Source organism: Theropithecus gelada, chromosome 15, assembly GCF_003255815.1.
Source record: "Theropithecus gelada isolate Dixy chromosome 15, Tgel_1.0, whole genome shotgun sequence".
NCBI lineage: Eukaryota > Metazoa > Chordata > Mammalia > Primates > Cercopithecidae > Theropithecus > Theropithecus gelada.
In genome coordinates, this window is record NC_037683.1 from 78,826,666 (window position 1) to 78,839,945 (window position 13,280).

The following is a 13,280-nucleotide window of genomic DNA, read 5'->3' on the forward strand; positions in this document are numbered from 1 at the left end:
CTGGAAGAAATAATGATAAGTAGAATGTCTAGCAAAGAATATATAAATTTTAGATTTTGACTCATAAGGGCAGAATACATTCCAGAAATACAGAAATGTACAGTTCCAATAATAGTCATTCACTATTTTCTTATATTCTCTCCAACATTTGATATATCAATATATTTTTAAAATTTTAATGAGATAAAGACTTCATTTTTTAAATTTATTATTATTACTGAGATTGTTTTTTCACTTTTTTTTGCTATTAGCATTTTTCTAGTTGCTAATGCCTCTCACTAACTTTTATTCTATTTTTATTTTTATTTTTTTGAGACAGGGTTTCACTCTCTTGCCCAGGCTGGAGGGCAGTGGCCCAATCACAGCTCACTGAAGCCTCGACCTCCCAAGGCTCAGGTGATCTTCTCACCTCAGCCCCCATGGGCCACCACACTCGGCTATTTTTTGTTTTTTTTTAGTAGAGATGGGGTTTCAATGTGTTGCCCAGGCTGATCTTGAACTCCTGGGCTCAAAAGATCCAACGGCCTTGGTCTCCCAAAGTGCTGGGATTACAGGAGTGAGCCACTGCACCCAGCCTCTTACTGACTTTTCAATAGGGATGCTTGCTTCTTATTTTTTAGAGCTAATTATATATTGGGAATATTAAGTATTTATGTATGTTGAAAATATTTTCCCAGCTTATCACTGTTTTTCAATTTTGTTTAAAGTGTTTAAAATTGTTTTACATCAGTATATTTTAAATTTTTGAGTAGTTACTTGTACTTTCTGGATTTTATGGCATGCTTAAAAATACCTTCTCCACCCATATTTTAACAGAGGATAGGGAGAGGTGAAGAAAGAGAATAATATATAGACAGACATTTTGCAATTTATAAAAATAGGGAAAAAACTCAATTTATGTTGTAATCAAATCACAACAAAACAAACAACTACAAAACAGAAATTCTGAGCCTTTCAGAATAAAGAAAATTGAACCAGATAAATTTTGAAGGTTTTTATCTCTTCTGGGATGGTACCAATACGTGGAGAAATGCTTTTACTGATTCAACAAATATCTATTAAGTATGAGGCACTGTGCTTGAGTTTTGACTGAGAAAAAAGAGGCATTGATTCTGAAAATAAAGTAAAATTACTACTGCCAGCAAAGAGCTTACAGACTACAATAGTCATGTATGTACCAGAAACAGTAGGAGCCTAGAATCCTCCTCCCTTCTTTATCTTATTCTACTTCTAAACCATAGGAGGAACAGATGCAAAATACTAAAAATTCTAATTTCTTGAAAAACATTTCTTATGATTTCAAGATAACATACTTAGAAGAGCCCCAGCATCCCTTGTTCTGCATCTGCATCCATGGTTACTTCCCTGAAAGGAGGCACTGATGCCTTTGAGACACTGACTGGACTGTAATACCTAAACCTGTAATCATGTTTGATGCCAGGAAAATGTTTTCAAAACATCTGTACTATTTAACCAGCCAAGACATTTTGTGACAGATATTTGTGAATGCTTTCATCAAGAGATACTCATTCACTTAAAGTAACAGATGAAAACATTTGAAAATATTTGGTCATCTTAACTCTGTGTATGTGAGTGTGTGTGTGTTGAATGTGTGTGCATGAAGGTGCATATGCTCATGTGTAACAGTAGAATTTTACATATAATTATGTCTTGAAGTTAATACACTTTCTGTATTTGATTTTATAAGAAAGAATGAAAGGCCATAAGAATCTATCTTGGTGGCTGGGGGCGGTGGCTCACGCCTGTAATCCCAGCACTTTGGGAGGCCGAGGCGGGTGGGTCACCTGAGGTCAGGAGTTTGAGACCAGCCTGGCCAACATGGAGAAACCCTGTCTCTACTAAAAATACAAAAAAATTAGCTGGGCGTAGTGGCGCATGCCTGTAATCCCAGCTACTTGGGAGACTGAGGCAGGAGAATCACTTGAACCTGGAAGGTGGAGGTTGTGGTGAGCCAAGATCATGCCACCACACTCCAGCCTGGGCAACAAGAGCAAAACTCTGTCTCAAAAAAAAAAAAAAATCTGTCTTAAAAATGGATGAAACAATAATAATCCCTTATTATTTTAATAGTAGTTGAGAAATTATTTTACTTTTATTATTCAGTCTTCACCAAAGCCTATGAAATAAGCACCAATATTTTAATTTTACATGATTGATTAAAAATTATGACTCAGTGTGGTTAGGTAATTGAAGTTCCTGTTGGCTTTCAAAGATAACAGTAAAACCCCAAGTTCATTGCTCTTTCCACCACACTACATCACACTGTGCTAAAGGCCTGTGTAACCTGTAAAAGGAGGTTTAGCAAGTAAGTTCTCAACTATCTAAGCTCCGTCTTTATCATGATTTCGTCAGCACATTGTGGTAGAAGGAACATGAGCTTTGGAGTCAAATACGGTCTGGTTTAGCCTAAAGCTACCTCCTTGTAAATTCAGCCTAAAGGTTTCTCTGGACATAGTGAACATAGTAACATAATGGGATGTGTGAACAGACTGTAATCTACTCTTGTACCAATCACCAAGCTTCAGCCAATCACAGGCAACCAACTATTCAGATAAGACCAAAGCCAAGCTCGAATCAATCCAGCTGTTGCTGCACCTCACTTCGTTCCTTTCTCTGTACATCACTTTGCTGTTTTCTGTCAGTAAATCCTCCCAGATCACATTGCAGAGTCACAGTGGCTCTGAACCTATTCTAGTTTGGGAGTTGTCTGATTCATGAAGGATTCTTTGCTTAATTAAACACTGTTGGATTTAATTTGTTTAAAGTTTTTCTTTTTTCTTTTTTTGAGATGGAGTCTCACTCTGTCGCCCAGGCTGGAGTGCAGTGACTCAGTCTTGGCTCACTGTATGCTCTGCCTTCCGGGTTCACGCCAGTCTCCTGCCTCAGCCTCCTGAGCAGCTGGGACTATGTGCCCGTCACCATGCCTGGCTAATTTTTTTGGTACTTTGTAGTAGAGACAGGGTTTCACCGTGTTAGCCAGGATGGTCTTGATCTCCTGACCTCGTGATCCGCCCGCCTCGGCCTCCCAAAGTGCTGGGATTACAGGCGTGAGCCACTGTGCCTGGCCTAAAGTTTTTCTTTTAACAACACCTAGGTTTGAATTCCAATTCTGCCACTTATTAACTGTGCATATTTGGGCCAAAACTTTCTGTCTTGCCTTCACTAGGAACCTTGGCAATGATAACACAATGGAGATTTGTTGTGATAGCTCTGGCAAATAACAGGCGATCGAGAATGTCTTCGAGACATTGACTTAACTCTCCTGGGATGCTGTCAGGAGACACACAGTTGACTTGGGCACTGTAAGAATTGTGGGCAATGGGGCCCTGGACATAGAGGCAAGAGCCAATAAATAGGAGTCAGTGTTGAGCTCTGCTTTAATCCACATGCAGAGAATTGGTATTTGGCCATGATTAGATTCTTCTCATCTCTGATTCTCATATTCACATATGTCTAGGAGGCATTATATCAAGAAGACAGAAGTGGAACCTTGGGAACATGAGAGAAAAGTAGGAATGACACTTGTGAATACTTTTTCCAAAGGCCAAAGTGAGTTTATCTAATCCCTTTTTTCTTTTTACTCTATATAGACGATGGTGTCTGTGTCTTTAAATGCTTACTCAACAGAGACACTGAATGTTGCTGTGTGGGGAAAGAGTCCATCTTGATTACTCTGGGGTACAGCAGTGCTTTGCTGAAGTTTGAGTCTCATGCTGGTAAGTTTTGTGCCTATCCAGACCCCCTGTCTTATTCAGAGAAGAATCTCCTGATTGGCTCACTTTCAGTGGTTACTGATTAGTTGGCTTTCAAAGCATGTTTCCTGATACAAGTCAATTCTCATGCATTGATGAAATGATTTTAAACTGGTCTTGGTAGTTACTTGATACCATAGCTAGAGAACAATCCATCTTTTCCTAGAGTATGAGAATGTTTTTATTCTTAGCCCTCCTTTTGGTCTTCCGTCATCCAAAGCTGCAGGGGAGACCACCAAAGGTTGTCCAGATCTTCACCACTGTGGTCAATTCTCCTTGAAAATGAGGTTGTTTGCAGAAATGTGACTTTCAGTTTAAGTGTTGGTCAGAATGATTTCATCCTGTTTTTGTCTTTGAATCATTTATTGAGCATTTTTAGACTGTGGACAACAAAAATCAAACAACAGAGAAGTAAGTGAAAGTGTAACTAGAAGTATTTTAAGAAAGTACTGAACTACCCTCTGAAAGATTTCCAGTCTGATAAAGAAAATTAGAACCAACAATGCCTTGGGTCAACTTTGGATGGTTGAGTGTCATTTCTTTAACTTAGATATAAGTTGTTCCATCTCACATATGGTGTTAATCCACATACAGTGTAAAATACCAGCAGTGGTATGGATTCTTCTCTGGTTAGCTAAAATATCCAAAGCTCTTTTATTATTAACTACCTTGGGATAAAGAAGTTAAAGTGATTTCTAAACTGAATCTGGAGTCAGCCAGAGTGAGGAACTTTCTTTATCATATATCTATCCATATATCTATCTCTCTATTTATCCATCAAACTACCTTATCTTTAATCATGAATTTCAGAGTGAATTTTAATAGCATATTTCACCTCCATATATTTCAACTTGCATATCATTAATTAGAATTCAAAATTTGTTGATGATTTTTATTTGTTTCTATTGAGGTTAAATTTCCAAACTGTCCATTGAAATACACAAATCTTAAGATGCTATCATTCCTGAAAATTACCTCATGCCCTTTCCCAGTCATTCCCCACTGCCATTCTGCCAGGGGTAATCATCACTGTTCTGATATTTTTCCCACCATAGAGTAGCTTTGTCTTTTCTAGAACTTCCTATAAATGAAATAATTCAATATATACTCTCTTCATTAAGGTCACTCGGCATAGTGTTTTCAGGCTTGTCTATGTTGTTACAAGTATTAGTATTGTTCATTTTTATTGCTAAGTAATAGCCACAATTTGTTTATTCTCATTTTGATGGATATTGAGGCTGTTTCCAGGTTTTGGCTATTATGAATATGGCTGCTATAAATTTTCTCATTCCAATATATTTCTATACATAGTTTTTTTCATTTCTCTTGAGTCAAAAATCTAAGAGTAAAATTCCTGGGTCATAGAGTAAGCACATGATGAGTTTTATAGGAAATAGCCAGAATTTTTTTCCAAAGTGGTTTTAGCATTTTACACTCCCAGCAAGAAATAATGAATGACAGTTCTGGTTGTTCCACATTCTTGCTAATATTTGATCTTTCATGAGATACGAGTTATATCTCATTACAGTTTCAATTTCCATTTTCCTGATGTCTAATGATGTTAAGCACTTTTTCATATGCTTGTGAATTCAAATTGTTTTCCTGTTACTAATTGGTTGTGTGTCCATAGAGTAGTTGTTCTGTATATATCCAGGATACCAGGCTTGTATCAGATATGTAATTTATGGATGTTTTGTAGTTGCTTATTAATTTCCATAATGTTGTCTTATGTTGAGCAGAAGTTTTAAAATTTGAAGTCTAATTAATCATTCTTCTTCTTTGTTTATTGTTCTCTGTGTCCTAAGAGCCCTTTGCTACTTCCAATACTGAGTGATTTATCCTCTATTTCCTTCTAGAAGTTTCATAGCTTTAGCTTTTATATTTTAGGTATGTAATTCATCTTAATTATTTTTCATATGGTATTAGGTATGAGGCCAAGAATTATTTTTAGTTCATATAGATATTCCACTATTCTAATAATGTTTATTGAAAAGACATTTTCAAGTCAAATGACCAAATAGAAGTCTTGAACACTTTATTCTGTTCCTTTGATTATCCTTATACCAATATCATATTGTCTGGATTACCTTTAAAGTAACTCTTGAGGTCTCATAGTCTATATCCTTCAACTTAATTCTTCTTTGTCATGATTGTTCTGGATCTTTTGGTCCTTTGCATTTCTGTATATATTTATAATTAAGTTGTCAATTTCTACAAAAATGCTTGATCCAATTATAATTGAGATTGATCAGTTTGGTGAGAATTGTACTTTTAACAATTTATTGAATATATTGAACAATTTATTGAATAGGCAAAAGAGAGCAATTGTCCTTGACAGTTTCCCAATTATACATAAAAGTCCAATATGCTACCATAAAGTATAATATTTGTTATATATTTTTGTGGATGATCTTTCTCAGATTCAGGAAATTCCCTTCTATCCTTAGTTTGCAGAAAATTTTATCATTGTTGGGCATTGGATTTTGTCAAACTTTTTAAAAACTATTGATATGAGGAGTAAGGAAAGGATCCAGTTTCAGCTTTCTACTTATGGCTAGCCAATTTTCCCAGCACCATTTATTAAATAGGAAATCCTTTCCCCATTTCTTGTTTCTCTCAGGTTTGTCAAAGATCAGATGGCTGTAGATGTGTGGTATTATTTCTGAGGGCTCTGTTCTGTTCCATTGGTCTATATCTCTGTTTTGGTACCAGTACCATGCTGTTTTGGTTACCGTAGTCTTATAGTATAGTTTGAAGTCAGGTAGCATGACGCCTCCAGCTTTGTTCTTTTGGCTTAGGACTGTCTTGGCAATGCGGGCTCTTTTTTGGTTCCATATGAACTTTAAAGCAGTTTTTTCTAATTCTGTGAAGAAAGTCATTGGTAGCTTAATGGGGATGGCATTGAATCTATAAATTACCTTGGGCAGTATGGCCATTTTCACGATATTGATTCTTCCTATCCATGAGCATGGAATGTTCTTCCATTTGTTTGTGTCCTCTTTTATTTCACTGAGCAGTGGTTTGTAGTTCTCCTTGAAGAGGTCCTTTACATCCCTTGTAAGTTGGATCCCTAGGTATTTTATTCTCTTTGAAGCAATTGTGAATGGAAGTTCATTCATGATTTGGCTCTCTGTTTGTCTGTTACTGGTGTATAAGAATGCTTGTGATTTTTGCACATTAATTTTGTATCCTGAGACTTTGCTGAAGTTTCTTATCAGCTTAGGGAGATTTTGAATTCAAGATGGATTAGAGACTTAAATGTTAGACCTAATACCATAAAAACCCTAGAAGAAAACCTAGGTAATACTATTCAGGACACAGGCATGGGCAAGGACTTCATGTCTAAAACACCAAAAGCAATAGCAACAAAAGCCAAAATTGACAAATGGGATCTAATTAAACTAAAGAGCTTCTGCACAGCAAAAGAAACTACCATCAGAGTGAACAGGCAACCTACAGAATGGGAGAAAATTTTTGCAAAATCTACTCATCTGACAAAGGGCTAATATCCAGAACCTACAAAGAACTCTGACAAATTTACAAGAAAAAAGCAAACAACCCCATCAAAAAGTGGGCAAAGGATATAAACAGACATTTCTCAAAACAAAACATTCATACAGCCAACAGACACATGAAAAAATGCTCATCATCACTGGCCATCAGAGAAAGGCAAATCAAAACCACAATGAGATACCATCTCACACCAGTTAGAATGGCAATCATTAAAAAGTCAGGAAACAACAGGTGCTGGAGAGGATGTGGAGAAATAGGAACACTTTTACACTGTTGGTGGGACTGTAAACTAGTTCAACCATTATGGAAAACCGTATGGCGATTCCTCAAGGATCTAGAACTAGAAGTACCGTATGACCCAGCCATCCCATTACTGGGTATATACCCAAAGGATTATAAATCATGCTGCTATAAAGACACATGCACACGTATGTTTATTGCAGCACTATTCACAATCGCAAAGACTTAGAATCAACCCAAATGTCCATCAATGACAGACTGAATTAAGAAAATGTGGCACATATACACCATGGAATACTATGCAGCCATAAAAAAGGATGAGATTGTGTCCTTTGTAGGGACATAGATGCAGCTGGAAACCATCATTCTTAGCAAACTATCGCAAGAACAGAAAACCAAACACCGCATGTTCTCACTCACAGGTGGGAACTGAACAATGAGATCACTTGGACTCGGGAAGGGGAACATCACACACCGGGGCCTATCATGGGGGGGTGGGGCAGGGAGTGATTGCATGGGAGTTATACCTGATGTAAATGACGAGTTGATGGGTGCTGACGAGTTGATGGGTGCAGCACGGCAACATGGCACAAGTATACATATGTAACAAACCTGCACGTTATGCACATGTACCCTAGAACTTAAAGTATTAAAAAAAAAAAAAAACTATTGATATGATCATATTCTATAACTTTGGTTAATTTCTTTGAATGATGTGCTTTGTGTACAATTGATATTATTTGTCTGTTAAATGTTTGATAGAATTCACCTGTGAATTTATTGAAGCTTGAAATTTTATTCATGGTAATATTCATGGTAATTCTTTAATAGATATGGGGATTTTCAGATTTTCTTCTTGTTTCAATTTGATATTTTATATCCTTTCATGGAATTTTCCATTTCATCAGAGATGTCAGATTCATTGTTCATAATTTGCTTGTTATCCTTTTAATTTTGTAAGATTTGTAATAATTTCTACTGTTTCTTTTCTGATGGTTGTTATTAATGTTTCCTCTCCCTTTTTTTTGATCAGGTAGGGGTTTAGCAGTTTTATTAGTTTTTCAACAAATCAAATTTGGCCGTATTAGTTTCTCTATAGTTTTTCTATATTTTTATTTCATTGATCTCTAGTCTTATTTTTATTATTTTCTTCATTCTGCATTCTTTGGGCTTACTTTGCTCTTTTGTTACAGCTTCTTATAGTGAAAACTTAGGTCACTAACTTCATTCTTTTATTTTTTTCTAATATAATTTCTTAAAACCATTAGGTTTCCACTAAGCATGGATTATCTATATAACCAAATTTTGGTATGTTGCATCATCATTATTATTCAGTTTAAAATATATGCTACTTTCTATTGTAATTACTTATTTGATCCCTGGGATAATGGGAAGTGGTTTAATTTCCATGTACTTGGGAATTTTTCATATATCTTTCAGTTATTGAAGCTGGACATTCTAAATGTTGTGCTGTCAAGTGTCTGGATTTTGTAACCTTCCTTTAAGGAAAATTGAGGTTTGCTCAGATAGACAGATTAGCTAGTATAGACCAGCTTGATTCTTCTGAGGCTTATTTTTAGCTTTGCTATGGCTAAGAAATCTTTATTCCGGGTCTAGTTTAGATATGCTACTAAAGTGTGACCAAACTGAGTTTTCTGATATATGTCTGAAGTGTTCAACAAGGTATTTTCACACTGACTGGTTGAAACTATAAACTTTCTCCTTGTTGTATTATCTCTGGGAATTGTTCAGCTTAGAACAATTAGAGCTCCTTAAAGTTGTTCTTTTCCCATAGAGGTTTTTGTCCACTTGTGGAAACTTACCCTATACATGTGCTGCTTAGAATTTATCAAGCTAGAAACACAAGGGGAGCCTTTTGCAGATATTTTGAGCTCCTTCTTGATATAACTTTCTGTTTGATAATCCACTGTGGAAATTCCAGCAGCAGCGTCAGCCTCCCTGAATGCCATTCTTTGTATTTTCAACTCAGCAAGACCACTTTGCTCTATTTTGCTTCCCATTCCCTACACTGAAGTCTGGATAGTGCCTCAAGGCAGAAAACCAACTTAATCACAGCACTGTCCTTATTGGTTTACCTTCTTTCAAGGATCACAGTTTGGCATGGACTGTTCTCCATTGTGTGACAACTATTGTTTCACATATTTTGCTTAGTTTTCTTATGCCAATGGGTGGGAAGGTATGGTAGCACTTAATGTCATGATTATGAGCAGAGAAGTCCTCCATATTTCTTTGAAGAAAAAGAAATTCATACACTTAGAACCCTTTAGATTTGGATGAAAAGCCACACTCAATCAACACTTCCATTCCTCTGTATTCTCATTCTAACACACATCCTTGCCCATTCATGCAATTGAACAGAGTCAGAACCTTCTGCTCTCAAAGCCAGGCAAAGCAGACTTCAACTCATAAAATATTTGCAAATGCTTCCTTCCCATCAATGATAGATCAGCCTTTTAGACTTTGATATTCCTATAATGTATGCAAATAACATGTTTCTATTATTTCAGGAATCTTCCTGCGATCTTAAAGTGTGTCTCCAAAATACTGACCACTGACACACAGGGCTACCATTACAGACCATATTAAAAAGCCAATTTTTAAATCGAGAATCGTGAAGAATCTGAGATTTTATCCTTTTTGCAAGGTAACAAGTTACAATGTCACTGTTTCATGGATGCTGACAAAGGACATAGGAATCCTGGGTCAGAGATAAAAGACTTTATTACTCAGAGAAAGAGCAGTAGCCAGAGGGTCAGCAAATTGTCAGTTCTGTGAGCCCCAGTTCCCACAGGCAGATGCAGAGGCCAGGTGGTTACCTATGGATGCAGTCAGTTGCATTATAGAAGAGGATCACTGAGCTTGGTGAACCTGCTATTTTATAGCAAGAAGTAAGAAAGCCTGCCTTGATTCCAGAGGAAGATGTCACTTCATCCCTTGAGGTTGCTTGCTGCATACATAACTCTGAGAAATAGCCCAGGCAAAGAGAAAGTCTTGCATTCTTGGCATACTCAGCAAGATGGGTACGAACCCCAGTATGAGACCGATGGAGGAATGTCTCCCAATACTTTTGCTCCATGTGGAGAAGTGAAAAGATACTCCTATGTATAGGCACACAAACACTGAGAGAATGTTAGTATAGGAAGCTTAATTCATAGATCCGATCAAACCAGACACTCGTACATGCACGAACAATCTTTGTAGGAAAAACAGACATGGATGAGGCAATTTAGAATTTCTTCTACAGCTAAGATAAAATGATATTTGTAGTATAAGATATTCCATAGTATACCTTTTCTTAATAATTCAACTGTGACAAGCCTCACATCTTAAAAAATTGTGCCCCCACCAACCTGGTTGTAGAGAAGCAGATGCTTCAGTCATTCAAGATATCCTGAAAACTATAGAGAAACAACACAGAATGAGGATAAATACTAACCTTAGGGCTGTTCACTTATTTGAGGGGACCAGATATCCATTAGATAAAAATAATTTAAGGAGGCTTGAAACAGAAATACAACCAGATATCCAGATAGCAATAAACCAGAAATAATTTAGAAACAGACTCAGTGAGAGCAAAATCACTCTGTCAGCAGAGTTAGATGCAACCCAGAAGCCAAGGAAGACAGGCATGCGTATAAGGGGTTTGTAAGTTATACTTCGTGGGCAGTACAGCTTGGTAAGCCCTGGTGGATCAGTCCATGTGGACATCTTGGTGAGTCCTTTATGTTAAAAATGAAAAAAAAAAACAAAACCAGTTTTTGAATACTGAGTTTTATCTGCAGCAATAAAACATATATGAAGGAATTCTGCCTTCACAACAACTGGTTCCCAGATAAAGAGAGCCATGTTGACTTATATTTATAGGTCAAATATAATATCTTACAATCCTGATTGGAGTACATTTGGGTCAGTTTTAATAAAAACAAGAAATTCCTATCTTCAGTAATGAAAATCAGGATAAGCCTTAACTCAGGATGTGCCTTGGAAGGTCCCAGATGGCCCAGATCCCAGGTGGCAGTGGATCTTGATTGTCATTTGTCAGCCTGGGTGTTGACAGAACGCTGTCTACTTATATCACTGCCTATCAGATACAATCGCTGAGTTTTCAAGATGTGTGCTGATTTCCTGGAATAAGAGGATATGGAGTTTGAAATGCAAGGCTTTTATTTTATATTTAGAAGTGAGTGAACAGCTGCCAAGTATCTGTAACTTGGGTAAGAAAAAATCCACCTTTACTGGGGAGTTGACCTGTATTGATAATTAGGAGGCACCACTAGGAAAGAAATGATCAAATATATAAATATGACAGTGTGAGGACTATTTCTTCCCTCTCTTCCTTCTTCAGAATTGTGACTCAGTGATTTCCAAGCCTGATTTAGTCGTATGTCAGATAATCTCCAGTAATCTCAAATACTAGTATGAAATCCTAAAAATAAAATGTATTTTAATTCATTGTATTTTGGAAGCAGTGGGAATGTTTAATGAGTGCCTTTCTTTTTCTTCTTTTTTTTTTTTTTAAACAGAGTCTCGCTCTGTCACCCAGGCTTCACTGCAATGACACAGTCTCGGCTCAGTGCAACCTCTGCCTCCCAGGTTCAAGTGATTCTCATGCTTCAGTCTCCTGAGTAGCTAGGATTACAGGCACGCGCCACCACACCTGGCTAATTTTTGTATTTTTAGTAGAGATGGGGTTTTATCATGTAGTCCAGGCTGGTCTTGAACTCCTGATCTCAGGTGATCCACTTGCGTCGGCCTCCCAAAGTGCTGGGATTATATGCGTTAGCCGCTGCACCTGGCAAAGTATCAAAAATTTTTTTAAGTTCTTTTTTTTTTTTTAAGTTTATTTAATGGACTTATGGTAATACCTGTGAAACATTGACTATGTACTTACAAGATATCTGCAAGGTTAATTCCTGTTCATCTATCCATTCATCCATTCATTCAACAAATAATTATTGAGAGTCACTTATGTGCCAAGTACTTCTTTATGTGCTGAAGATAGAGCCCTGAATAAATAGAAGCTCTTACAATTACAAAGCTGAACATTTTAAGGAAGGGACACAGACAATAAACAAATAAATATATAGTGAGTTATGTGTGATAAGTGCAGAAAAGACAAACCAGAATAAGAAACAGAATGACTGGGGATTAAATGAATGTACTGTATATAGGTAATTTTGGAGGGAGGTAGCCTCATAATAAGATGACATCTGAGTAGAAAATTTCAATGGGGATGGGGAGAAACCGTGTGCATCTGCGCTAAGGGTGGTCCAGACAGAGGGAGCAGAACTACAAAGCCCCTGAGGCAGGATGTGTTCAAAGGATGGAGGAGAAGGCAGGAGACAGGATCAGATTGCCAGAGGCCTGGTCAGGTGAGACACTGGGGACCATAATGAGGACTTTAGCTGTGTTCTGAGGGAGATAAGAAGCTTTGGAGAACTTGTAACAGGGGCTTGACATGTCTGGGAATTATATCTTTTTATATACTTTTTAAAGGTATGCATTTATACCCTCTCTCATTGTAATTCTCATAGCAGACCCATGAGGTTGGTATATTTGATTATTCACATTTTTCAGCAAAGACACTAAGGCTCACAAATATTAAGGAAATTGCCTAGGTGACAAAAAATAAAATACAAGGCCCCTTCTCTTTCTATGTCCTCCAGACTTCCCCTTCACCTTTCATTGCATTGGCTGCTGCCATCTAACGTAGAAAACTCATGTCATTATATG

The 13,280-nt window shown here is 37.0% G+C and overlaps 1 protein-coding gene across 1 annotated transcript in view; it reads left to right on the forward strand.

Moving 5' to 3' along the window:
* The window catches only part of LOC112607733 (histone-arginine methyltransferase CARM1-like), a 271,632-nt gene that overhangs the window by 119,928 nt on the left and 138,424 nt on the right, over nucleotides 1–13,280 (forward strand). Inside the window, 1 exon segment of the mRNA XM_025358879.1 lies at nucleotides 3,612–3,737. Coding sequence (XP_025214664.1) covers nucleotides 3,612–3,737 — 126 coding nt within the window.